This window comes from Hoplias malabaricus, chromosome 8 (genome assembly GCF_029633855.1).
Source record: "Hoplias malabaricus isolate fHopMal1 chromosome 8, fHopMal1.hap1, whole genome shotgun sequence".
NCBI classification, from domain to species: Eukaryota; Metazoa; Chordata; class Actinopteri; order Characiformes; family Erythrinidae; genus Hoplias; species Hoplias malabaricus.
The window spans coordinates 28,646,264-28,671,228 of NC_089807.1; the positions used below are offsets into that span (position 1 = coordinate 28,646,264).

General features: G+C 38.6%; 2 protein-coding genes across 2 annotated transcripts in view; one reads left to right on the top strand and one right to left on the bottom strand.

The window, feature by feature from the left end:
* Window positions 1-4,202: 4,202 nt before the first annotated feature.
* LOC136705734 (filensin) lies at window positions 4,203-16,521 on the top strand. Its single transcript, XM_066679465.1, has 8 exons — window positions 4,203-4,831; window positions 6,802-6,862; window positions 7,267-7,362; window positions 9,025-9,117; window positions 10,088-10,195; window positions 10,862-11,082; window positions 12,309-12,400; window positions 15,035-16,521. The coding sequence occupies exons 1-8, from the start codon at window positions 4,461-4,463 to the stop codon at window positions 16,009-16,011; spliced, it is 2,019 nt and encodes a 672-aa protein (XP_066535562.1). The 5' UTR covers window positions 4,203-4,460; the 3' UTR covers window positions 16,012-16,521.
* Window positions 16,522-17,153: 632 nt separating this feature from the next.
* The window catches only part of pcsk2 (proprotein convertase subtilisin/kexin type 2), a 54,613-nt gene continuing 46,801 nt past the window's right edge, over window positions 17,154-24,965 (bottom strand). The window contains exon 12 of the mRNA XM_066679352.1: window positions 17,154-18,403. Within this exon, the coding sequence (XP_066535449.1) occupies window positions 17,914-18,403 (490 nt within the window). The 3' untranslated portion in view covers window positions 17,154-17,913. The remainder of the gene's footprint in view (window positions 18,404-24,965) is intronic.

Below are 24,965 nucleotides of genomic sequence, written 5' to 3' on the forward strand. Positions count from 1 at the left end.
AAATGTCTTGAATCTTAATACATTAAGATTCAAGTCTTACAACTGAATATCTAGTATTAAATGATCTGCAATCGGTCACATAATTTAATGAAATCAAATTTCAATAATTCAGAATCAAAATATAATATTTTAAACAGATTGAATTATTTAATGTGTGTGTGTGTGTGTGTGTATGTGTGTGTGTGTGTGTGTGTGTGTGTGTGTGTGAGAGAGAGAGAGAGAGAGAGAAGAGAAGAGAGAGAGAGAGAGTGTGAGTGTGTGTTGAGCTGTTTCTGTAAAACTGCTGACCTACAGTGTACTGGTATGTTCACCATTGAACCATTGTCACATTGCTTCCATATTCAACTCATGTAGCACTTAAAAACAAACCTCACCCTGACTCGGCACACACACACACACCCAAACACACACACACACACACACACACCCAAACACACACACACACACACACTCAGACACACACACACACACACAGATTTAATTTAGATGGAAAATATATATTGTAGAGTAATAAATAAAGTAATAGCTCTAGGCTTGGAGAAAGCAGTAATTTCTCCAGCATTTAGCTTCAAATGTTATTTAGTGAGTGGCAATAAACACAGATGAACCATAACATTGTGACCACCTCCTTTTTCTACACCCACTGTCCATTCTCTCATCTCCACTGTGTGGTCAGAAGACCTGCTCTGGTGGTCATGTGGGTGTCCTGACCATTGAAGAACAGGGTGAAAGTTGGCTAACAACATGGACATACCATCCAGAGCTGGTATGATTTGGGTGGTGGATAATTCACAGTGCTTAAGTGACATTAACTTGGTGGTGTGTTACTCTGTGCTGCACTGGTACGAGTGGATCAGACACAGCAGTGCTGCTGGAGATTTTAAACACTGTGCCCACTCACTATCTAATCTATTAGCCAGAATTGTTTTCTCTTCTTTGAGTACAATCCCCACAAAACGCTGCTATTTGGATACATTTGGTTGTTAGACTACACCAGTCCAGCAGTGACACTCAGTAACATAGCACCTCCATGTCACTACAGCACTGAGAAGGATCCACCACAGAAATCATACTCAATCATAACCCGTGTTTTGATTGACTGATTCTTCTCAATGATGGAGAGTTTTTTGGAAGTGAAGTTTTAAATAATTTTTCCCCCCAAAAATCATCTACCTCTCATCAAAGAATATGCTTGGCACTATGCAAATGAATGCTCAGGGTTATAAATGTTATATTTGTATTTGCAGATATTTGTTGATTCATACATTCATTGAGATCTTGGGCTACTTTGATAAATACACCTACATATTATTATTATTATTATTATTATTATTATTATTATTATCATCATCATCATCATTATCAACAACAACAACAATAATAATAATAATTTACTGCATTAGTGAACCCTACAGAAATATATTTAATGCTAATCCATGATCAAATCCAATTTTTTTCATTTTGTAACTGTGTTATATATCAACATTAGCTAACATTTACATAAAACTATTACCCAGTGTGTGTACTATTTAGAACCCTTTGTCCTAAAAGTGCACATTGAAATTATGAAGGAGCAAAGCATTTACCCTGAAAATAAGTCTGCTCTGTTGGGGATGGGGCAAATATAAGAAATTCCTATGTATTCTTATGCAAATAACATTTTATTCAGTGTAGTTGTGTACAATCTTTAATGTGTCCCTATGTAGTCATTGCATTCAGTCTGAAAGAAAACAAAAATATACTTTTTCCTTTGCAGGCTCCTTAAATCTGAAGTGGAACACCATCCGCTGCAGGTCTTGCAGAGGTGCTGGAGGATGGACCAGGCTGATAATGATGTGTACTGACAGAGAGTAGCTCTCCATTCTCTGTTCAGGGCACAGCAATAGCCTCAAAGCCCCCATGATCATGAGTCACTCTAGCACTGCCTCTAACCTGAATCCAGCCCTAGGCCAGCCCCAGCCAAATCAAAGAAAAGTTAACATGCACAAAGCAGGAGTGCATTACCACCATTACCCGAACACTCTCCTTAACAGTGAGCTTTACTAGATGAGCTTTACTGAGTGTTTGCTGAACAGCATGGTTCGTATCCTAATATATTTTGCAAAGGCATAAGCAACTTGTTATGGAAGCTGGGGGCACAGCCCTAGAGGGTTCCCCTCGCAATGATCTATTTCAAGCATTACCCTATCACTGGGAGACAGCGAGTTTAATCCCTGGTGATTGCCATCCATTTCCAGGAGACCAAGTGGACATAATTTCCATTGACATCTTTGGGATTCACAGGGAGTGGACTGCTGCTGAAGTCAGTGCTTCAAGAGCCACCACAGAGAAAAATGACTGGACTGTGGCTCAGTGGTCCAAAGTCTTGTTTTCAGATAAAAAAAAATGTTTGCATTTCATTTGGAAATCAAAGGTCACTCTGGAGGAAGAGTGGAAAGGCACACAATCCAGGTTGCTTGAATTTAGTGTGACATTTCCACAATCAGTGATCATTTCAAGAGCCATGTCAGCAGGTGTTGGTCCACTATGTTATCAAGTCCAAAGTCAGCGCAGCCGTCTACCAGTAAATTTTAGATCACTTCATGCTTCCCTTTGCTGACAAGCTTTATGAAGATGTGGGTTTCATTGGTACTTCCACACTGCCAAAAGTACCAATACCAGTTTAATAACCACAGTATCACTGTGCTTCATTGGCCAGCAAAGTCGCCTAACCTAAACCCCATAGAGAATCTATAGGGTATTGTCAAGAGGAAGACGGGAGACACCAGACCCAACAAAGCAGATGAGCTGAAGGTCGCTATCAAACCAACCTGGGTTTCCATGACACCTCCCTAGTGCCACTGGATAATCTCCTCCATTCCATTCCACATTGGTAATTCATGCAAAAGGGGTCCTGATCATGTATTGAGCGCATATACTGAACATAGTTTTCAGTAGGTCTTATATAATATTCTAATATTCTGAGATAATGAAATTTGGGTTTTCATTGGCTCTAAGCCATAATCATCAACATAAAAAGAAATAAACACTTAAAATAGATCGCTGTAATGAATCTCTATGAGTTTCACTTTTTTAATTGAATTACTGAAATAAACAAACTTTTTGATGATATTCTAATTTATTGAGATGCACCTGTATGTTGAGTTGTCCAGTGATATTCTTAGAAGAGTGACCTGAGAGACCCGGTGGAAGAACAGCAAATCTGAATATATAAATAAATAATCTTTTTTTTTTTTTTCAGAAATCATCGTTATGTCACTTTTACACATTTTTGAGTATGCACATGATGCACAATATGTGAGAAGCAAAGTGCTAACTGTTAAACAGTTTGAAACAGTGAAAAACATAATTTACACTTTCTTGGACTCCCAGCTACAGATGGCTGTAGCATCATCATGTGCTGAGCTTTACAAAAAGGCCAAATCTTGGACAGTGGTCTGGCTTAGTATCTGACTGATATTTGTACAGAACCATTCATTCAAAGTGTCTGTATGTGGTTGCAAGTATCACAAATGGCACCTGTATATTTTTGAGTGCAGCATGATTACTCCTCAGTTCACTGTAAAGTGTTACATTTTCTGCATGATAAATGTTTCTGGAATGGTCTGTGTTTCACAAAATATTAGAGTGTGTACTAAATGATACTATCCCAGAAATAATGTAGACTCAGGTATGTAGTTCTCTAGCTGGCTATCACTGTCACATTCTGTGTTGGTGTAACCATGTCCAAGTACCAAACCTGTGTTTTTGGGGTTCTTTATTGTAAGACACTATAATGACACAGCTGAATGGTTAATCTGGGCTGACCTTTTTGTTTCATTGTCTCAAAAACAACACAAAAGTTTGTTTTCATGCATTGTGGGTTCATTATATACACTTTTCTTGTCACATCCTTACCCTAGCCATAAGTACTACTGGCCTATAACCCCTAAAATGTGTCCTCGCATTAAACTGTAATAAATAACGTTGAAAAACACCACACACAAGTATGTCTACAGAAGAGGCACAAGTCTGTCTATCATGCAAGTATGAAGTTCCAGATCACTTCATTTTATTCATGTCAAAGCCCAATTCTTTTATTCATTTAAAAACAAACGCAAGGGCTGCAGTTTTCGGGTGCTGGGTGCAACCGAACTTTCCACGGAACCGTGTACGTGTCAAAAGCAGAAAGAAAAGCCGAGCTGAAAACAAAGCAACACCACAATAGTTTGTTTGACACAGCAAAGGCCCTCTTCGCTTTCTTTGTGTTCAACTCTTAAACAATGGCTGCTTTTCTCCAGTGGACGCTTTACTCTCACTGGAAGGATCCACACGCGGTTTATGTTTTTCTATTTTTTTATCTGCTATTTCGCCGGACGGTCCGGGCGGAGAGCGGTCAGTCGAGCATGAGCCCTAAGAGGGAGAGAAGCCCGGTTTTCACACACTAAAGGCACGAGGGCACGAGCACCGCACACAGAGCCATGTTCAAGTCCACTTTCCGGCGCGAGGTGCGCAAGACGTATGAGCGGTCGGACGTGTTTGAGGAGCCTCGCAGCCCCGAGCGCGATGAGACCCCCCGCGCGCCTCCCGCTGCGTGGCAGAGCCTGCAGGATCTTAACAGCCGCTTTTCCCGCTACATCACCCGCGCGCGCGTCCTCGAGCAGCGCAACGCTGCGTTTCGAGCTCAGCTCGAGACGCTTCAGCGCACGGAGGAGGCGGCAGCACTCGAACACGCGCTGCGCGAGCAGATCAGCGCCAACACGCAGCGCGCACGCGAGCTCCGAGCCCAGCGCGCAAAACTTCAGCGAGAACTCCAGGACGCCGAGCGCGCTCTGAACGAGTACAGCAGCAGGTTGTATACCTACATATACACACAAACAAACACACGCAGAAAGAGAGATTCGGATTTAACGTTAAAAAGCAATAAAATGAAAGACGGAAACAAGTGGAAAAACGGAGAGGTCGAAATTTAGAGCAGTGCGCAGTGGAATGAACTTTTAACAAAGACAACCAATCAGTTATGACAACAGGGTTTTTTAAACGCCAGCCTCCACCATTTAAAGCTAAAAGACAAGTTTATATTAATTAAGAATATTCTGAATTTTGCTAAAGTTATTTAAATGAAAAATGGTGAAAATACCAACATTAAAAGTGCACTATGTTATTTTTTCAGTTTCTAGGTTGTTTTAATGCCACAATTAAAACTAGTCTTTTAAATAATGGCATCACAAATATATTATTTGCCTAAACCACCTGCCAGGCAAACTCTCTCTCTCTCTCTCTCTCTCTGCTCATGAGAGAGAAAAGGCATCTGTCCTTGTTTTAGACAAAGCAGAAAACTCATTCAAAACATTCAAAAGCACAAGCCAAGATTAGGGGCAGCACTGTGGCACAGCAGATAGTGTCACAGTCACACAGCTCCAGGGACCTGAAAGTTGTGGGTTCAAGTTCCTCTCCGGGTGACTGTCTGTGAGGTGTTTGGTGTGTCCTTCCGGTGTCTGTGTGGGTTTCCTCCGGGTGCTCCGGTTTCATCCCACAGTCTAAAAACACACATTGGTAGGTGGATTGGTGACTCAAAAGTGTCCGTAGGTGTGAGTGTCGCCCTGCGATGGACTAGCTTGCCTTGCATCCTGTGATTCCGGGTAGGCTCCGGACCCACCGCGACCCTGAAATGGATTAGCGGTTACAGACAATGAATGAATGAAGCTGATATTAGGATATTACTCTTTTCCTGCTCAATAGGTGGGTGATATTGAACTACTTTGCTGTTTTGGAGTACTTAAGGTGGAAACGTCTCCAAACTTTAAACGACTCATGTTACAAATGAGTTTCTGTGGTAATTCAAACAGCGTTAACAGTCATTTTTCTTCTCAAACATACTATTCCATGATAAAATACAGAGATCCTTAACATAAACAAACTAGAGAGAACACCATTTCCCAACAATTGTAGAGGTCCCCTACAATACATATATATGTATGTATGTGTGTGTGTTTGAAATATTGCCCAAAAAAAAAAAAAAAAAAAAAAATTATATATATATATATTCTCCATTAATACAGTGTTGACATATTCTCTATATTTCTTGATAAATTGATAAACAGAAAAGTTTCTTTGTCTTTGTGCAGTTCAGAATGCTAGACAACTACAAAACACTTTTGTGCATAATGTGTCTTTACCATGAGCTTGAATAACCCCTGTCCTGCACATTTGAATTTTCCCTTGCCATAACTTAACTTCCCTCTTTGAAAGACTTCTGGTTTTATTCTTTACACCATTTTTTACATTGGATGTCTTTTTTATCCAGTATGAAAGCAAAAGGGAGAGCCAGATCTTGAGTGGTCTTATTTTTATTCATACTCAACTATGTATGCTATAATAGTTCATACTAAAGCTTCACATATATGGGCTTATTGAAAAATAAAATAACCTCAAATTAAAACATTTAACAACCGTTTAGAATAGTATTTTTCAAAGGGACCCAGAGAACGTTTATATGTTTTTGGCTGTAGCCCGTCTATGTATCAATGGACCAGAAGTATGATCGGTCAAAACCGTAGGAGTGAGAGATGTAAGGTACAAGTGAATCTTATTCACTTCTATTCCAACACTACATTTTAGAGTTTACCCCTCTCCTGCTTAGGATGACTCGAGTGAACATGTATACTAACACGCACACACATGCACAAGCTGTGCAAATTAAGAGCACCTGTTCAGGTGTGATAAGAACCATAACAAACACTACCAGACAATTCCATACACAAATATGAGGTCAATGCTTGTAGTTAATGTTGCTTGTTGATAACCATTTGTTGCTTGCAGGTACAGAAACGAATGTGAATACCAAGAAGAGCTACGAGGGACCCTGGAACAGCTCAATAAGGTTTGAGATTGTCAAATCAAAATCCTTTGAGCCTGCAGAATTCCATCTGCTGTTCAATTTAATAATTATGAATGATCACACAATGATTAAATGCAGATTGGTTTATACAAATCTATAAGGACGTAATAATAGTAGTCTGTATTAGCAAGAACTCTTGGAATGTTGTCTGGATGATCAGAGATATCTGCTGTTTGTCATCAACATTCAAGTGTAACTGTGAGGAAAGCAACGAGCAAACTGATTAATCTCTGTGGATGGATCAGAGTTGCCTTCAATCTGCAGCGGCACAGACACAACCAACCACACACATACACTTCCACCATTAGATGCACACTGTTTTAGTTATGAGGAATTGTTTCTTGTCTGTGATCTCTTACTGAGCATATTTTTGGTGGGTTCTGCAGGAGGCAGATGCAGCACTTCTGAAGAACCTGGAATATCAAATTGAGTCTCAGTTCCTGCATGATGACATCAACTCAACAAGAGACCGACATAAAAAGGCAAGGACCAGCTAACAATTGAACTGGGATGGGAATAGTCCAGTTAGTCATCTCCCACCCAGGGTTTAGTTCTGTGTTTCTACTACAGCAAGCTGCAGACATGGAACAAAGTCCTGAAATTATTTGATTCAGATGTGTGCCTCATTTCAACTGAGTATATCTTAGCATACATTGATATTAATGTCTAGAAGATTTTGCTGGTAGAATTCACAGATATTTAGTAACTTGACATGTATTGTAAAAAATTAAGCAAGAATTTAACGTTTTCTTTGCTGATATATCTGGCAGGGTTTTCCACATATCTGAAACAAATCATTAGGGATGGGTAGATGATGGTTATTAGAATATGCATATATGTGAAGTCAGAGAATTATTTATTTATTCATTTAGGTATTCAAAAATTTTAGCATGTGTAGGCTTCCATGGTTATAATGTAATTTAAGGTCATGTAAATTAACATGGAAAAAGAGTGGTGAATTTATCAGTAACCACAAAGTATACAAACATATATATTTTGTGTAACACATAATACAAAAATGTATATTGTAGCTTTCGTTAAAAGGAAATAAAAAAATGGATATTGATAACATTGGACAAAAAGATTTCTTTATACATCTGCTTCTCTAAAGTAGTCGTCCTCAGCTAATCTCACATGGTGACCCAGACTTACAGAATTTAAACCAAGCTATTGCCATTGCTGTGACATTTTGTCTTGACAGTACTACATCAGCTTGAGGGCTGTTTAGATCATCAAAAGTGAAATTCAAGTGTGAACCTTGTTAAAGTTTATAGAACCCCCACATAATGCAAAGTATTGGATTTCGAGCAAACATCACCCAAAAGTTCACATTTTTTTCTTTTTGTAAGTGAAGTTAGAGCAAAATTCTGTACTGTCTAAGAGTCTCAGAGGAGCAGTTTCACAATAACTGATGTAAACACTGCAGGAACACCCCTTATTTTTGTATAGAACTGAAGGTTTGCATTGTGTAAAATTCCTTTAAACATTTAAAATGATCTTAACATTCACATAACTTTTTTTATACATGGTTCTATAAGGATCTAAGAATAGTTCTTCTATGACATTGTTCAGGTACCCAAATCTACATAAAAATATACATCCATGACAAACATTAAAAACTAAATTCTACAAAAAAAAGTCACAGCTCACTGTTTTTTTTTTTTTTGTATTTGAAAATGCTAGAACAGTTGTCCTTTCTGCCACCCGCTGACAAAAACTCATCAGAGGCCATTGTGTAAACAGGCTTTATACACTTCAAATTAGTGACTCTGTGTGAACAGTGGTTTGATTTCTGTTGACAGCAAAAAGCCTGAATGATGTGTCCCAGTAGCAGTGCATGGCCTAACAATAGACACAAGAAATTTACACCAAAATTTGTCAAGATTAATAAAAAAATGTGCTTACTATTATAAAGCTGCAGTCAGTATGTTTAAAAATAAATCAATTAACAAGCGTTAAAGTCACTTTATGAAAATAATATTTAGTTTTGTTGTTTTCTGAATGACTTTTATTCATGATTCAATTAAGTAAATTTAGTGATTCATGGCAGTTTGTCAGTGAGCAGACATATGTAGGATACTGACCTTTTGGTTTCTTTATAAATTCTATCAATAATGCTTGTCTTCTTTTCCTGTCATCTGTAGAATCTTGCTGAAATCCAAACCTACGTTAACATCCTTCATCAGATCAACCAGACTTTTGTTCTATTGTCCAACATGTCAGTGGGCATTTCAGAGGTAGGCTGACCTTGTGGTGAGTAGAGTGCCCCCTTTAGGGGTAAGAGAGCATCCAGCATGTCAGTGTTAGGCAGTGTCAACAGTATAGAATGGAGTTGGATGGGTCAGTGATGGTGGCATCAAACTTCAGATGTGCTGTTGTTCATATGCCTGTTGTGATCAGACTCTCCCGGTTCTCACTCTACTCACTTTGATGTAGTGCCGAAAGAGCAGCCGCGCTGCTTTAGATAAGTGCCCAGGGTGCATAACCTCCGGAGCTTTGTTCTTCAGTTAGATCACAAATGAGGAAGAGAAAGAGAGAGAGAGGGAGGGAGAGAGAGAGCTCCTTTGTGATTTAGTGCATGTGATGACGTCTGAAGTGAAAGTAAAATGTGTTTAATCATAGGTAAGTCTGGCACAGTTGGACAGGATTAATTGCTCAGTTCAGTGTGCTATATACAAACACCCACACAATATGGACAAATCCTATTTGCTATTTTAAGAACACATTTGTTTTATATTTTGATTGATTTACACACAAATAAATTAAAAAATGCAGATTCATAAATTAGCTAGCTTTCTGGTGGTATCCTGACTCTGATAATCCTGACCCTGATAATTAATTATGAAAAATTTGATGAGAAGCTTGGAGAGGTTAGGGTTAGGAGAGGTTAAAATGCATTAAGTGTAAAATATTTTATCAATCTTACATGTATTATTATTATTATAAAATAGTGATGCGTTACTCAGTTTCTGGAGATGTTGTGCCCTGCATATATTAGTTTTCTCCATTCTGGAACACCTGGCTCAACTCATAAGCTTATTAACAACCTCTTTCTGAGCTGAAGTGGATGTTTTAGAAGAGGTAAATGGTAAAATATGCAGAGCAGTGGTGCTCCAGGACAAGAGATAGAAAATTACTGGTGTTTATATAATAACATTTAGCTTCTCTCTCTCTCTCTCTCTCTCTCTCTCTCTCTCTCTCTCTCAGGAGAGGCTGATTGCTCAAAGGCGAGTTCCTGCCCTCCAGAGTCAACTGGAGGAGTACAAGAGCGCCATCTGCCAGCTGCAGGCACAAAAACACAGGCTGCACACAGAGGTAGGTCACGATAGAGATGGGGAAGATTTAGGGGGTTAGTGGAGGGGCCTGGGGAAGCGGGTGGATCTGACGATGAATTTCAGGCACTAACAATGCAAGATGCTTTGAAACCTCCATTGTGGGGAATGATTGTACAGTCACCTCTCAGTATAATTAGGGAGAGAGGACTATATTCATTAATGCAGGAAGTTTAACTAAAAATAATATATTTTTTTAAATTTCTGAGACAACACCCAGAAACAATATATGCTATAAAGGAGATACAGTACTACAGCATGTTACTGAGGGGTTGCAAGATAAAAAAACCCTGAATCCGTACTTCACACTGTGCTCAAATTCTAGGTTCAGTAGAAATTAGTCAGCATTCTTTTGAAAAACAAATATTCTACATTTTTTTCCTTCTCCTGTAAAGTTGCCAGTACAGGAGATACAAGGTTTCGAACATACAATATGCAGAAACCTGGAGAGCAATGTAGTTAAAATCTCAGATTGATGTGAATATACTCACGTACATAGATTTCAAAACATTACATAACAGTGTTGCTGAATGTACTTCTCCTTTTTCCTGATTTTTATTTTCAACAATGCTTTACTGTGGCTCTGACACTCTTAAACAAAAATGTTATCTGTCATTCACACATAAGTTATCACTCTCAATTCTTTCAGACTTCAATGTTGGAGCAAACTATCAAAAGCACACAAGAGAGCTACGACGATGAGATCCAGCTTTACAACGAACAGATCGAGTTGCTCAGGAAAGAAATAGAGGAGGCAGAGCGCTCGCTGGAGAAATACACCAATGAATGCAGACAGCTAGCAATCTACCAGACCTCCCTGGAGAATGAGCTGGAGAGGTACAAGAGAATCATCGAGAATGAAGACAACAGGTGAGCTCAGCCTGTCCACAGCTGGTCTATTACCCAAAGATTCTCCAGTTTATATTATAAATGAGCACCGGATCTACACAGATGTTTTAATTGTGGGGCAATGTAGATGTTCAATGTTTAGCATGTACATTATATGTCACAAAATTTGTAGATATCTCTTATGATTAGTGAATTTATCTACCTTAAAAAAGTGCACATACATTATCCAGCTGTGCACACTAAGCTTATATTCTTAGAACTATTAGTATTGTTAATAGAAAGGGATGCTCTGAATCTGCTGTCCTTGAAATGAAGGACACCATTCCCAGTGCCAAGTGTGAGCTAGAAGGGTATAGTGCCCCCAGCTTTAAGCAGCTGATCAGTGGAACTGGAGGGCGGGTGCTCCACTATGAGCCGCTATAAAGAGCTGCAGTGGCGTTTGCATTCAGAACAATCAATCTAATATCAGTATCAGACTTTGCTTAAGTTCTCATGGCTGAATGCAATAAAATCCTTTCAGCAAATTTCCCATATCTAGTGTAAAGCCTTTCCAAAGAATAATACACTTACTCTCAGAAGAAATGTTGCATGACCAGGTGTCCACAGATTTGTTGTCATATAGTGTATCTGCCTGTATTTGTACTGGTACTGAGTTTCTGAGCTACATCTGCTGGGATTAGCATTACAGAATAATGTAGTATTTATTTCTATAGTGGTAACACATGCAATAGCATGATATATATACAGATATCAGTCAAATTTTATCATCTATACATTATTAAGCAATCATCTACTGACTGCATGATTCCATAATCACTTACAGGAGGCTTGTTGATCCTGGCCCAATGACAAAAGATTGTACTGTGGTCACTTACCAGCCACAGGATGGCAGTAGCATCTCAGGAACTGAATTTCACTATGTTATCTATGACAGCCCTTTCCTGTATGGGAAAAACCATGTCTTTTATACAAACCATATTTATACATTTATATATTGTTTATCATATTTCATATATGAAATGATGAATGTTGTTTTTATATTGGTATGCATCTAAAAATGGGGGAGATTTTGTTTACTATGACAGTGTGTTAAGTTCTATTATTCTATATGTATAAAGCAGTCCAGTATTCTTGACAAATAATGAATTAATTATGAAAGTTAGAGTTTGCTTAAAACTAAAACAATCTTTTTTTAGGCATCTCAGATGTTCCTTGTTGTGGTTAATTTCTCTCACTCTCTTTCACAGATTGAATTCAGCTATAATTGGAACCCCCATTACTCTGTTCACCACCAATTACAGATACACTCCCAGTTCTACTGTGTGCAGTCGAGGGAAAGGTGAGGAGGGGGAGGGATGTTATGTAACATCACAGCTTCTGTTGTGTTCGCCTTAAAGGAGTAGTCCCGTTCCAACCAATTTTGATTGTTTTGAAATGCTTAGAACAGCAGGGCAAAAACCTCCAACAGGCCTCCACAGGACATAGTCCTCTGCATGCAGTTTCATTTTCACAATAGTGTTAAGTCATCAAAATCATAAAACACCACACCAGTTCAATGACACCACACATAATTAAAATTTCCATAAAATGTAACATACCTATAAAAAAAAACTTTTATCAGAATTATTTTTAGTCACTGCCTACTCATTAATTTAATTGCAAGTTTTTCAAAATTACCAGCCTCAGTGACGTATGGCTGAGAAAATATGGGAGATTTATTTATGGGGCGCAGCAGGTAGTGTCGCAGTCACACAGCTCCAGGGACCTGGAGGTTGTGGGTTCGAGTCCCGCTCCAGGTGACTGTCTGTGAGGAGTTTGATGTGTTCTCCCCGTGTCCGCATAGGTTTCCTCTGGGTGCACAAGTTTCCTCCAACGGTCCAAAAACAGACGTTGTTAGGTGGATTGGCGACTCATAAGTGTGTGTGTGTATGTATCGCCCTGTGAAGGACTGGTGCCAGGGCGTATTCCTGCCTTGCGCCCAATTATTCCAGGTAGGCTCCAGACCCACTGTGACCCTGAACTGGATAAGTGGTTACAGACAATGAATGAATGAATGTCACTTTGTCTATCTTATAAAACTACCACATAGACATGTTAACAAGGTCAAAAACCTTTAAGATACTTGGACTATGGGTCAAATATCTGTAACCATATTGTTCATGGGGTTAAAAGGCACCTACATAAGAATTTCCTGTTAACTCACAAAATCCTAAATAAATAGACATTTTCATTAAAAGGCTAGGTTCATCCTAGAAAGGGACATGCTAACTGATGCTTGAAAAAAAACGATGAAAACGTTTGATGAGAATGAGTACTGAATGTGCTGCAATTTGAAAAATACTCACTTGTTTATCTTTTGATCAGTGGATGTATGTGCTTCTTTGGCATCTCTGTCTGTTGCTCTGTGGGGGGAAAAAGCTGCGCCTGTTAACTCTGGAGATCAGCACACATCTGCTGTAGCAGTGATGCATGATGCTGACCTTTCCGACAAGATCTTTTGGCACAACACTATGCGAGCGTGGATTGCTTGACTAATTACTGTGTGCACAAAGCAGCAACACCTAGTCATTCATTTGGCACAACAGTGGCTTCAAGCTGCAAAAAGCAAAGGTTTAGGTTTGATTGTTCTCTTTCTGCATGTTTTTATGGCTGTGCATTTCATATTAATTGCATAATTTTAGCCTCTTCAAATAGTTCATTTAGCATCAGAATTAATAGCTGGTAACTGCACTGTTGCTCAGTGAGATAATATTCATATCAGCTAATTCAGTTCTCACATGAGATAATTCAATTCTCAAATCAGATTCTTCAGTCGAGTGTAATTTGTAAATGCTGGAGAATACATATTCTGTGGGAGGTTTAACAAGGCTTCTACATATATTTTCTACAAAAATTGCCATTAATTGAGTTAAGTAACTTATTTTTTCAGCATCAAATATAAAATATAAATTATATATTTAATATATATATATTAATAACTTTTTTTTTTTCCTATTCTGAACATATCTTGTTATTTACTACTATTATTATTATTATTATTATTATTAGTAGTAGTAGTAGTAGTAGTAGTATTTTACTAACTTTAGGACTTTTTCCATGTCTTTTTTTCTAATTTATATTCTTTGAACCTTCCTAATTAAAGTAGATAATTGTATATTGTTGCTGTCCGATTAAAAACACGTATCCCCATTTTTACTGGTTTTCACTTTTTGACGTGTTAAATGTTTATATTAATCTTTATCATAGCAGCTAATAACAAAATCATCAACAAAAAGCTGAAAAATCACTCAGTTTCTTTAACAAGTATCTTCATTGGCTGCTAGACCTTTTCATCAAAACCGCATTCCCTCCACCCCTTCCCCATTCTCCCGATACTGTCTGAGTGTTCATGCTAAAATTAACGACTGTTTACGTTTAGTCACCTGAAATATTAGAGCAGCATGGCTATAATTAGGGATTAAATATGCTGATTTTGAATACGTATAGTAATGATAGACTCTGCTTTTGCTGAAATATTGATTCAGAATATCAGTGTTTTAGGAGAAGTTGGATGTGGTTCTCTGGGATTCACTAAAAGAAATCCGTGTTTGTCAATATTTTCTGTCTACAATACACGCCAAGTCCATTTTACATATACATTTTTTTGACATGCGTCCCAATAAAGATGTTTTTAAATTTCTGATCTGTAATGGGTATAAATCGTGTTATTTGTGGTTTATTTTTTACTGTTAACATTAAAGAAATCTTTTCCTTTTCCTGAAAAGGTACACTTTTGGAGATAAATGTTTTTAATCGCACAGCAACAATATATTTTCAGAAAAATTGCCTAAAGATTTTCACAGAACCAACCACACACACACGCAAACACACAATTTTCAGAATGAATTAAATACTTGAAAATTTTTCTCTGAATATTGCACAGTATTTTAGATTTAAATTTTGGTCATTTCTTGTTAACCATATTCATTTGCAGATATCACCCAAGCCATTCAAGATATCACCAATGTCAAGCCTCGCCAAAAAAATCTGGCCAAGAAAGTGACCAAAAAGAAAGAGCTCACTCCCAAAGATGTGATGGACAGTGGGCAGGAGGAGAGGGGAGCTGGAGAGTGTACAGATGAGGAGAGAAGAGGAACAGAGGAGGTTGAAGAGGAGGTGAAACAAGAGGATCACACCCCCCTGTTCAAGGGGTTCACCCGCGAAGACGTGCCCGATGGTGCTCAGATCAGCAAGGCCTTTGACACACTCTGCAACATCGTTCGTGACAGGATGCGCAAGTACAAAAAACCTGAGCCCATTGCTGACTTCTTCACTAAGGGCCGCTATGTCTTGGTAACAGGAGAGTCCAGCTACATAGACCCCTGCTTCTATACGTCCATACCTTCCGCAGGCCACATTTTTGTCACCATCTGCGATGATACAGTGCCCCCATATGAACCCTATGATCGCAAAACTCCCTCTCCCACCCCCAGCCCCTCTCCTGTCCCTGCTCCTATTCCGCTGTCTCCTTCCACTCCCTCAGACAATGGCAAGGCATATAAGGGTAAAGGAAAGGAAGATGGCAATGACAGAAAAGTAGGACACCATGGGAAAAATGGAGATTCCGACAAAGCCAGAGATCCAAGAAGCCCAACTCCAACTCCTGGTCCTATCCCATGCCCTGACAGCATGCCCCGAGGTCCTTGTCCTGCCCCAGAACCCTGCCAACCTTCAGCTCATCGAGGAGCCAAAGACAACGGTGCAGAAGACAGCAACAGGAGAAGGGGACCCTCACCTCCTTCCAGAAACCACACCCCAGACTCCTTGCACTATGAGAAAGTAGAGGTAGTGGAGTCTGTGGAGAAGCTCTCTCCCAACAACAAAGTCAAGGGCTATGAGGAAACGGCTATGGTGGTGGAGACAATGATTGAGAAGACCAGCAAAAAGAAGCATGGAGACCGGTCCACGTAAGAAGCTACTTCTTTTGGTCACTGACCAAAAAATAAAAACAGGGGAAAAAAACAGGAAAAAAATACATTCCATTTGCCATTCCTGCCTCTCTTCGGCTCCAGCTCTGCTATGTAACTGCCCCTGTGCTGCTTAACTACTCCCTGCACCAACTCCTTTGGCCTTTACTGTCTGAAAACTTGGGAATCTCAAAAAAAATAAAGCCACAATCCTTCATCCCAAGCTCCCCAACAAAGACCATTTTGGATAAATTCTATAAACTAAAATATAGTGCTTGTTTCTAATTGGAATAATGCTACTGCTCTCATAAATATCCAGCCCCTCCAAACTCCAGAAAGCCCATAGTTCAAGAGATTGAGTTGCTTCCATTTTGTTCATTTGGACTATTAGTAATTGCTGATCACACAGTCCTGCTGTGTATTATTGCTTAACAAATAAAAATCAAAACGTCCAAACGGCCTGTTTTGATGTGTCTGATTTTCAAGGCAATAGTTTGGCAAAAAATAAAGTTGATTTTACTGCCCATTCAACTGTCCGTAGTTATCAATTTTTTTCCGATCCTGTATGTTGCGTAGCTAAAACAGATGTAGCAAGCATTATGAAGTCTGAATGTTGTGTAAAGCGTCTCATGGAACTTACCTACACACATTTATCGGGCTATATATCTGTCCACAATGTGATGAGAAATTAGCTGTCCATTAACCTTTAATGCTTCATAAGAGGCACCTCACGTCAGTTTCAGCTCAAACCTTCAAAAATATAATAATAATTAAAAATAATTAAAAATACATTTTTGAAAATAAATAATGCAGGCATAGACTTCTAACCATATTCTTAACACTGTTCAAGTGTAAGCCTTGGCACTATGACAGTGTATTATACCCTGTACATCAAGCAGGGTGTGTGCAAAATCTTTCCTTCTTCACACTGGACTGAAAGTGTTTCTCTTAGTGAGCCAGCTGGAGATGACACTCATCCATTTTTCATGAAGGTGATCTGCTGAAGTGCAGATGTGACCTATGCATAATCTACTCTTACAGCCGGAAAGACCTAAGAATCTGTTAGTTTCAGCTTGTAGTCTCCCTCACACAAAATTTACATCGAAATAAAAAGCCTGATTACTGGGGAAGCTTCTGTCCATGTACTACAGCACAAGTCAGTCTTTATATGGAGAAACTAAAAAGAATAGTACAGTCACAGGTCCAGTTCAGTTCATGCTCCAGTATAAATAACAGACTTCATGAACCACGGTTAAGTTTGATTTTTCCATAGACACTTTGGGCAAAACATCCTCTCTGTCACTCAAGTGCTTTAACAAACAGCAGAACAGATTTATTATTAGATATATAGAAGGATATGAAATATGCTATAGTTGGCCACAGGTTGTGAGCACACATCATCCATCCCTATCTTCAGATATAAACAGCTCGTCCTCACCAAAATGTAACAGAAAAAAATATCACTGTTGTGTTTGCAAGGTACTAAATGTTAGGCAGCTAAAAGCAGCTAGAACACATAAGGTCATTTACAGTCACAAACTGTACAGCAGTTGTCTTTGTAGAGGTGGCAAGACAGCAAGGTAAGCAAGAACTTCATATAATATCTATATATTCTGTGTATATACATTTTTTCAGAAATTGTAAAAAATAAAACCAGAAAAAAATATTACAGAAAGCAAGACATAATATTTTCATCTGTAGGGCAGTTAATTTTGAGAATATACTTTTTATTATAATAGGGCTACATGACACATTCATCCAATGGGTGAGTGTAACCATGAAGAAAGGAATAAAACTAAAAGGAATGCAGAAGAAGAAGCGAGAAAGTGAGAAAGATATACACTGAGAGAGCTAAAGAAAGACTGAGAAAGAGAAAAGCCAGGGTTCATGCAGGGCTGTCCTGGGGCTAGTTGCTTTTACTCATCAGGCTCTTGAGGCTCCTCTCCACAGCCTCATCCAGCTCCTCCTCTAGCTCCTCCTTTTTGGACATGGCCAGTTTGGACTGGTAGTCCCTCACCACCTGGTCAATGTAAGGTGCGCTCTGTGTCCCATGCAGCATGAGGGTCCACTCCTTAAGCGTTCCGCTCTGAGGGGCTTCATCACGGAAGCCCACATCCAACAGCCAGGTGCCGCGGGGGTCCTCTCCCCAGGTGTGTGTGGTCATGAAGGGCCACTTGTCAAAGCCCACTTTGGAGTCGGCATCGCGTGGCCGGCGGCTCAGCAGGATGGACTTGGTGCCCATGGGTGAGGTCATATTGATGGTCAGGTCGCCACGGCGACTGGCATTCACCGTCACAACAGCCTGCACATGCTCCAGGTAACGCACAAAGTTTTCTTTGCCCTGGCAGGCATCCGTGGAGATGGTCAGCGAAAGCTTCTCACCCGACTGGATTTTACTGCAGAGAGAGAGAGACAGACAGACAGAAAGAGAAATGTTGCACCTTTAGCCACATGCACTTATTCAGAACATGTTCAGGGATGTCATAGCTTACCAGATCATTTTTCCTATGATTTTTTTTATATGGTGCTTTTCCACTGCATGCTTTACTCAATCTTACATAGCTTTACTCTATTGGTCACTAGTTGGTTTTCCACTATAAAGCCCCCTGAAATGTAGCCTGTGACATTGCATAAAACAATTTCTTATGGGGAATTCAAGCTTTGAAAACCACAACAATGGTGGCAGTAACATTAAGCATTGTTTACTCATAGAGTGTTCAGATGTAGTTTTTTTTGGGAACTGACCACAGCTCCTTGCCCCAGCTCAGACAGATCAGTGGAGTTTTCTCTTTGGCCAAACAGCACTCGGCAAAGTTCACAGGTCACATGTAGCCCCTACTTGGCTCTCTTGGAACCTCAGGGGTTAAAAAAGGACCTACCCAAAACCTACCTAAGAACCAGTGAGACAGCTTCAAAAATTCGATATAAATATGAATTTGATGTTTACTGTTATCTACAAGTTGGTTCTTATTTCCTTGTACTTAATTTGGCGAGCCACACATTAGTGATTTTAAAGAAACCTAAGATCAATTTAAATAAAAAAAAATAAATAAATAAAAATGACATTTTAATCATATGGAATTCTGATGGTATTCCAGTTTTTGAAAGTAAGAATTACCAGATTTGGCCTATTCATTACCAAATCATCGAACTTTCGTCAAAAAGACAGACGAGCAAATATATGCATCCCATGCCTATGGTTTAGTGATAGTAAGCCTAATATGATCACATTTTTGATTGCTTTTGTGTCAGACCTTTATTCCAGAACAAACTGGAATTAGTGGAAAGACTCTGAAAACAGGGAGCATACAAGCAAAGTCCATTCATTAATCTGTTCTACAGACACTGTTGCACATCCTCTCATGAGAAACACAAAGCAATTTAATGGCAAATATGTTTGTGACTTCTTTCTACACCGTGATAGTGGCTCATATGCCTGGCAGACACCAGAACCACCTCTAAGAACAGAGCGAAATAATTTTGAACATGCAATGTTAGGTATACATGCTGAACCAGTAACGGGTGTCAAAGGCCCATCCCCTTTGATGGAGCTGACAAATTACACACAGTGCCTGTCTAGGCACCATCAGACAACTTGCATTTCTATGGCTAGATGGTAATTACCATGAGAAAGATTGGTATTTGGGCACAAATACCAGCATTATAGACAAGCAGTTGCTTGCCATTAAACCACCTGTAGAAGTCACAAGGGCACCAAGGTCAATCAGTGACCAAAAATATTGGAAAGCCAATAAATAGAGGTCATTTTTGCTCTTTTATTCATTGACTGTGTTGAATGACATTTTAAAGAAGTACTACTGGACTCTTATTTTCTTTTATTATTAATTTTTGCAATGCACATTCTACTCCAGGATGCCATCAAAGTGAGCCATGTGGATATGGCAGAATAAGCACTTTGCAAATGTATGCATAACTTGCTAACTATATGCTGCTGCTAATGTTTCATTCAATGTGCATTTGCTGATGCATATGGCAGAAAGTGTGCACAACTGGGGAACATTTCCATTTGAGTCCTTTAATGGAACCACGCATGTGCCCACTCAGATAAGAAATTCCTCAGGTGGAGGGTCTATTCTAAAGAGCTGAAAGACACATGGCTACTGCAAATTAAAGCAAATTTTTTTTACAGGGCATGTCCAGCCTTACAAAGAGGTTTACAGAGTTTCACAGCCATGTGATAGGCTTTGGCTGCCCAAAAGAGGTCTGTATGTCTTTTTTTGCAGAGGATAGCTATCAAAAATCAAAAAATTGGAGTAACTGTCCACTCAGGTTTATTTTACCACCACTTCATTTGTAATGGTGTTGTATATCATTCTTATAATAACATAACCCTTACAAAGAGAAATAGTTGAGTTGTACAGTTAATAAATGGGACCATATGTAAAATGATGAGTTTGGTGGATATCAAATCAGAAGATGATGATGTAGACTATACTGTGTTTTGATAAAATAACAGGCAAAGTATTAAAAAAAATTACAGATAGAGTATATTGAATATATACTGAATATATCATCTATATTTATGATTGAAGTGTCAGACATCATTAATATATTTGCAGTGCATTCTGTCTCATTCAAAAGAAAATGTGTATTTGTTATGTCAAATAATAAGATGTATGTTACTTCACTGCCCAAAAATGTTGAAAGAGACTAATGATGTTAATTCAGAAAAACAGGATTAGGGGACATTATGTAAAGCAGTAGAGGACTTTTTCTGATTAAAGTTTTGAATGAACTCAGATGATAGTCACATATATAGTTATACTTTATACTAATTTTATACTTTATATTAGTATAAAGTATAGTTATACTTTATACTATTTATTCTAATAGTGCAAACTATTCGGTTTTACAGTTTTTAAAGATTATTGCCACCAAAATATTTCTTTCTCCATTGCCATCTAGTTTTCCACTCTGTTGAATTAAATACCTTCATGTACTAACTAAAATGTAAAATGTGAAATTGACCTGAAATGCTGTTGGAATGAGAAAGAATATTATATCGTTACAGAGTCTAAAATTGTACTGAGTAAAATATTCTTTGTAAATATCATTAGAAATACATATACTAAAATATAAAAAAATGTATATAAATTTCAACATTCCATGTTTCTTGTTTATTTAGGATACTACTTGGAACCATGTGAGAAGTAATTGTATGTAATGAAATTCAAATAAATTTGAACTAAAATAAATGTCATTAAGTACACTTATTTTGTGTTGAAATATAATAATAAATATATTTATTGAAATTCAACTAAAATTTAATTAAAATACATTTCACGGTAATATATATATATTTTTGTTAAGTTTATTTTTATTCATTTGTTTTAAAATTGTGATTAAAATTAACTTCAAAGTATGACATGAATACATGAAATTAATATATTTTTAGCATATTTCATTTAACTACATAAATGTATTTGCAACATGCTTGGTAAGATTTCAATGTATTTTAAATACAGTTAAGTATGATATTTTTTCCTAGGGCAAGTAACAAAATTGCGTAATGGAAAAGCAAAAGAGCCGAGTTGAGTAGGGTTCATGCAGTGGAAAAGCACAAATAGCCTCCTGTGGAACAGCTGATCCTCCCTTTGTCCTTACATCCTTACATATCACACCAAACCCAAGCATTAGACTGAATATGCAGCCACAATGTCCAACCTTCTTTCCTGATGTTATCTGATCTTTCCTTTGATTTAATTGCAGATCCCTGTACTTAGGGGGGGGGGGCAACCATAAATTTGCCCTGCCAATTTAATTTTTCTCATCTCTGAAGGACAAACTTGTACAGATTTGTAGCTTAAGGGCTAAGATTATATCCAAAGTGAGGTCTGTGACTGTGTGTGTGGCTGCTGATTCAGCATAAACTGCCCTAATTTTTACCCAAAGGAATTTTAAACAATGTCAACAGGCAGTTAATAGCTGATATATTTTCTAGTATAGTTCAAGCTGAGTTAAAAATCATTAAAATTGCTGTTGACAAGTGTGAAAGTGTGGCCCTTCGACAACAGCTCTGAATGCCACTGAAAAACGGTTGACAAAAATGTTCTTATTCACTATCCTTGATCACCTAATGCTTGTGAGAAAAAATAATTGCTGAATAATAATATTAATAATACAAAAACTAGTAAGACTAGACTAGTAGACTGGTGGAAACTGGTATTAACAGATAATACAGTTAGATTGGACTAAATCAGATCAGTGTGTACCCACTGACCCAACACAATACTTGCAGAGGTACTATTAATGCAGTCGTATATAATATAGTAATATATAATGGCAGGCTAATTTAGTAAATGGACCTTTGCCAAACCATGAAGCCCAAGTCAAGCAAATACTTTCTCTCCAAATACTAATATGCCAATGTGTTTTTATGGCCATGTGTGCACAACAAGCTGAAGAAACAAACTGAACCCTCAATTCCTGCTCTGGAAAAAGACTGCAATTTTGCAATTATTCCTCTCTGGATGGGCTGGTTTAATAAGAAGGAGACTGTGAAAAAATAGGCCACAGCAAAACTCTATTATGTCCTCCTTTTTTCAATAATGCACCACCCTGCTGCCAAGCAAATTGCTTTGGCCAGATGAAGGGATCTTGTCCTCGCCATAAGAGGCGGTGCTTTTTGTTGTTGTTCTAGCACAAAGGCGCAGGGCTGCTGACAGGCTGTTTTGTGCCGCCGGGATGATAACGGCGGAAGGCTAGAGCGAGCGACCATAAAGTGGACGTAATGGCATTATCAGAGGCAGGTTTCCCAGCCTGGTCCATTACTGCACTCAGATTAACCATGTGTGTGTGTGTGTGTGTGTGTGTGTGTGTGTGTGTGTGTGTGTGTGTGTGTGCAGTTACGAGAGTTTGTCGTGTTTCCTGGGAAACTAATTCATAGACGTACCTCAACATAAGAAGACACAAGACTACGTAAGAGTCAGACATGTGCGGGTGTACAAGTAGGCCATTTAAAGTCATGTATTGAAGTGAATCCTATGGGGTACAGTTACAGTACTGAAAACAAAAACTAGCAATCGAAAGTCATAAAAGTGTCACATTTAATATTTTCAGGGAGACATCTAGAGCAAACGGGAACTTCTATTGATTTGAATAAATTCTTTTAATTAATATAACACAAGCAGTAAGTTGCCATTATACCCTTTTTGTCTGTATACCCATTTTTACATATACGTCTCAGACAGATATGTAAATGATTACAGTCTTGTGGGTCTTGCCACAAGAGCATGTAAAAGTGTTTTCCCGCTCTGCACTAAAAAACTTTTTGTAGTGTACCTCTTGGTGAGTGATCTTTGACTGCTAGATACTCAAAGCCATTTTGCCCAGTGGCCAGACTATGAGAGGAGACAGATCATTGGACTGAGAGAAGCAGGGTGGTCATTTTTATGAACTGCGTGCCATCTAGTCTGTTCTGAACAAGCTGTTAGGGGTTGTTGGGAGCAGTGGTGTCATGAACGAGAAACCTGGACTGCTATGGACTAGAATCATATCGTCTTCAACAATGAATCCAGGTACTGAGATCCAAAGACTTTCTGGTTTGAGTATGGAGGCTACATGGTGAGCACTTCAATGCTGCATGTGTTGTAGAGTGACACACAGCAGCCACTGCTGGTGAAAAGATCTGGGGAGCCATTAAATACAACAGTCAGTCACCCCTAGTAATGATACGAGGGACACTAAGAGTTCCATGTGTTGCCTCTCATGCCACGTTTCCCACTGGCATTTTTCAACAGGATAATGCTAACCCACACACAGCAAGGGTTCCCATATTACAATACTATATTATACAATATAGAATATTATTCTGCCCAGCTAATTAATTGCCATTTGAACATTTATGGGACCAGCTGAAAGTCTGCAACCTACAAACGTGCAGGATTTACAGGCCCAGCCTCAATATCTGTGGACAAATGTGCCATAGAATGTCATACAGATGTCACCTGTATGCCTCCATGGCCAACAATATCTCATTTGTATCCTGGCTAGAGGTGGCCCAACTCGGTACTACAATCTCCTTTCAATTGTACAGTCTTCCCCAATTAAATGTTTTACGTTCGAATATTGTAATCACTCACATTAAATTAAAAATATATAACCTTTAGTTCGATTCCAGCCACTCCTTCTTGGTGCATTATTTTTTTGTCTGAGTGTAAATGTAGGACCAGATCCAAAGCAATAAATTAATCCTCAGAACACAAACACTAGAATGCAGCAAAATAAGCAAAAAAGAATCATTCTTCTCTTTGCCTGCTTATAAGCACTTGTCTGCCTCCATAACTGAATTAAATACTGCATTTGGTTTCATCACTACTATTGGAAATGGTACTTTGATCCTGGATAATTCTTCTCTAGTGCTCTCTCAGCATGATGCTTGCTAATAAAAGTGAGTTGGGCAATTTGAATTCTCCTCCAAAGGTATTGAGCTGTTTAATGGTATTTGGTTAACAGCAGTTGAATATGTGACATAGTGGATGGTTTCAAATGTGATAGTGGAAGCATGTGCTGCTATTACCTTTCCAGCTTGACTGTGTGATTTTTGTGGAAGCTGGATGTTCCAAGCTAGAGGATGGAATTGGCAAAAACCAAATTGGGGAGAAAATTGCCTACAGATTTGGACATGTTTTTTTGTTGAAACTAAGGGGATATAAATAGGTAGTCTATGTCTATGTTGTACTTACAGAATATATACTCTTCTGGGAAGGCTTTGCACTAAATATTGGGACATTTGATTTGAATGCACACCAATAACACTGTGCTACTTTAACAGGTTTGATTTTGCTACTGTAGACACTTAGATACTGAGAAATGGGGTGGTATTTCTGTGAGGTATTACAGCACATGCTGAATTATTAATAGTCCAGAGACTGGAGGAGGTTCGCGGCTCTGTTCTGATTGTAATTACTGCCCTGGAACAAAAGGTGCTGCACTGTG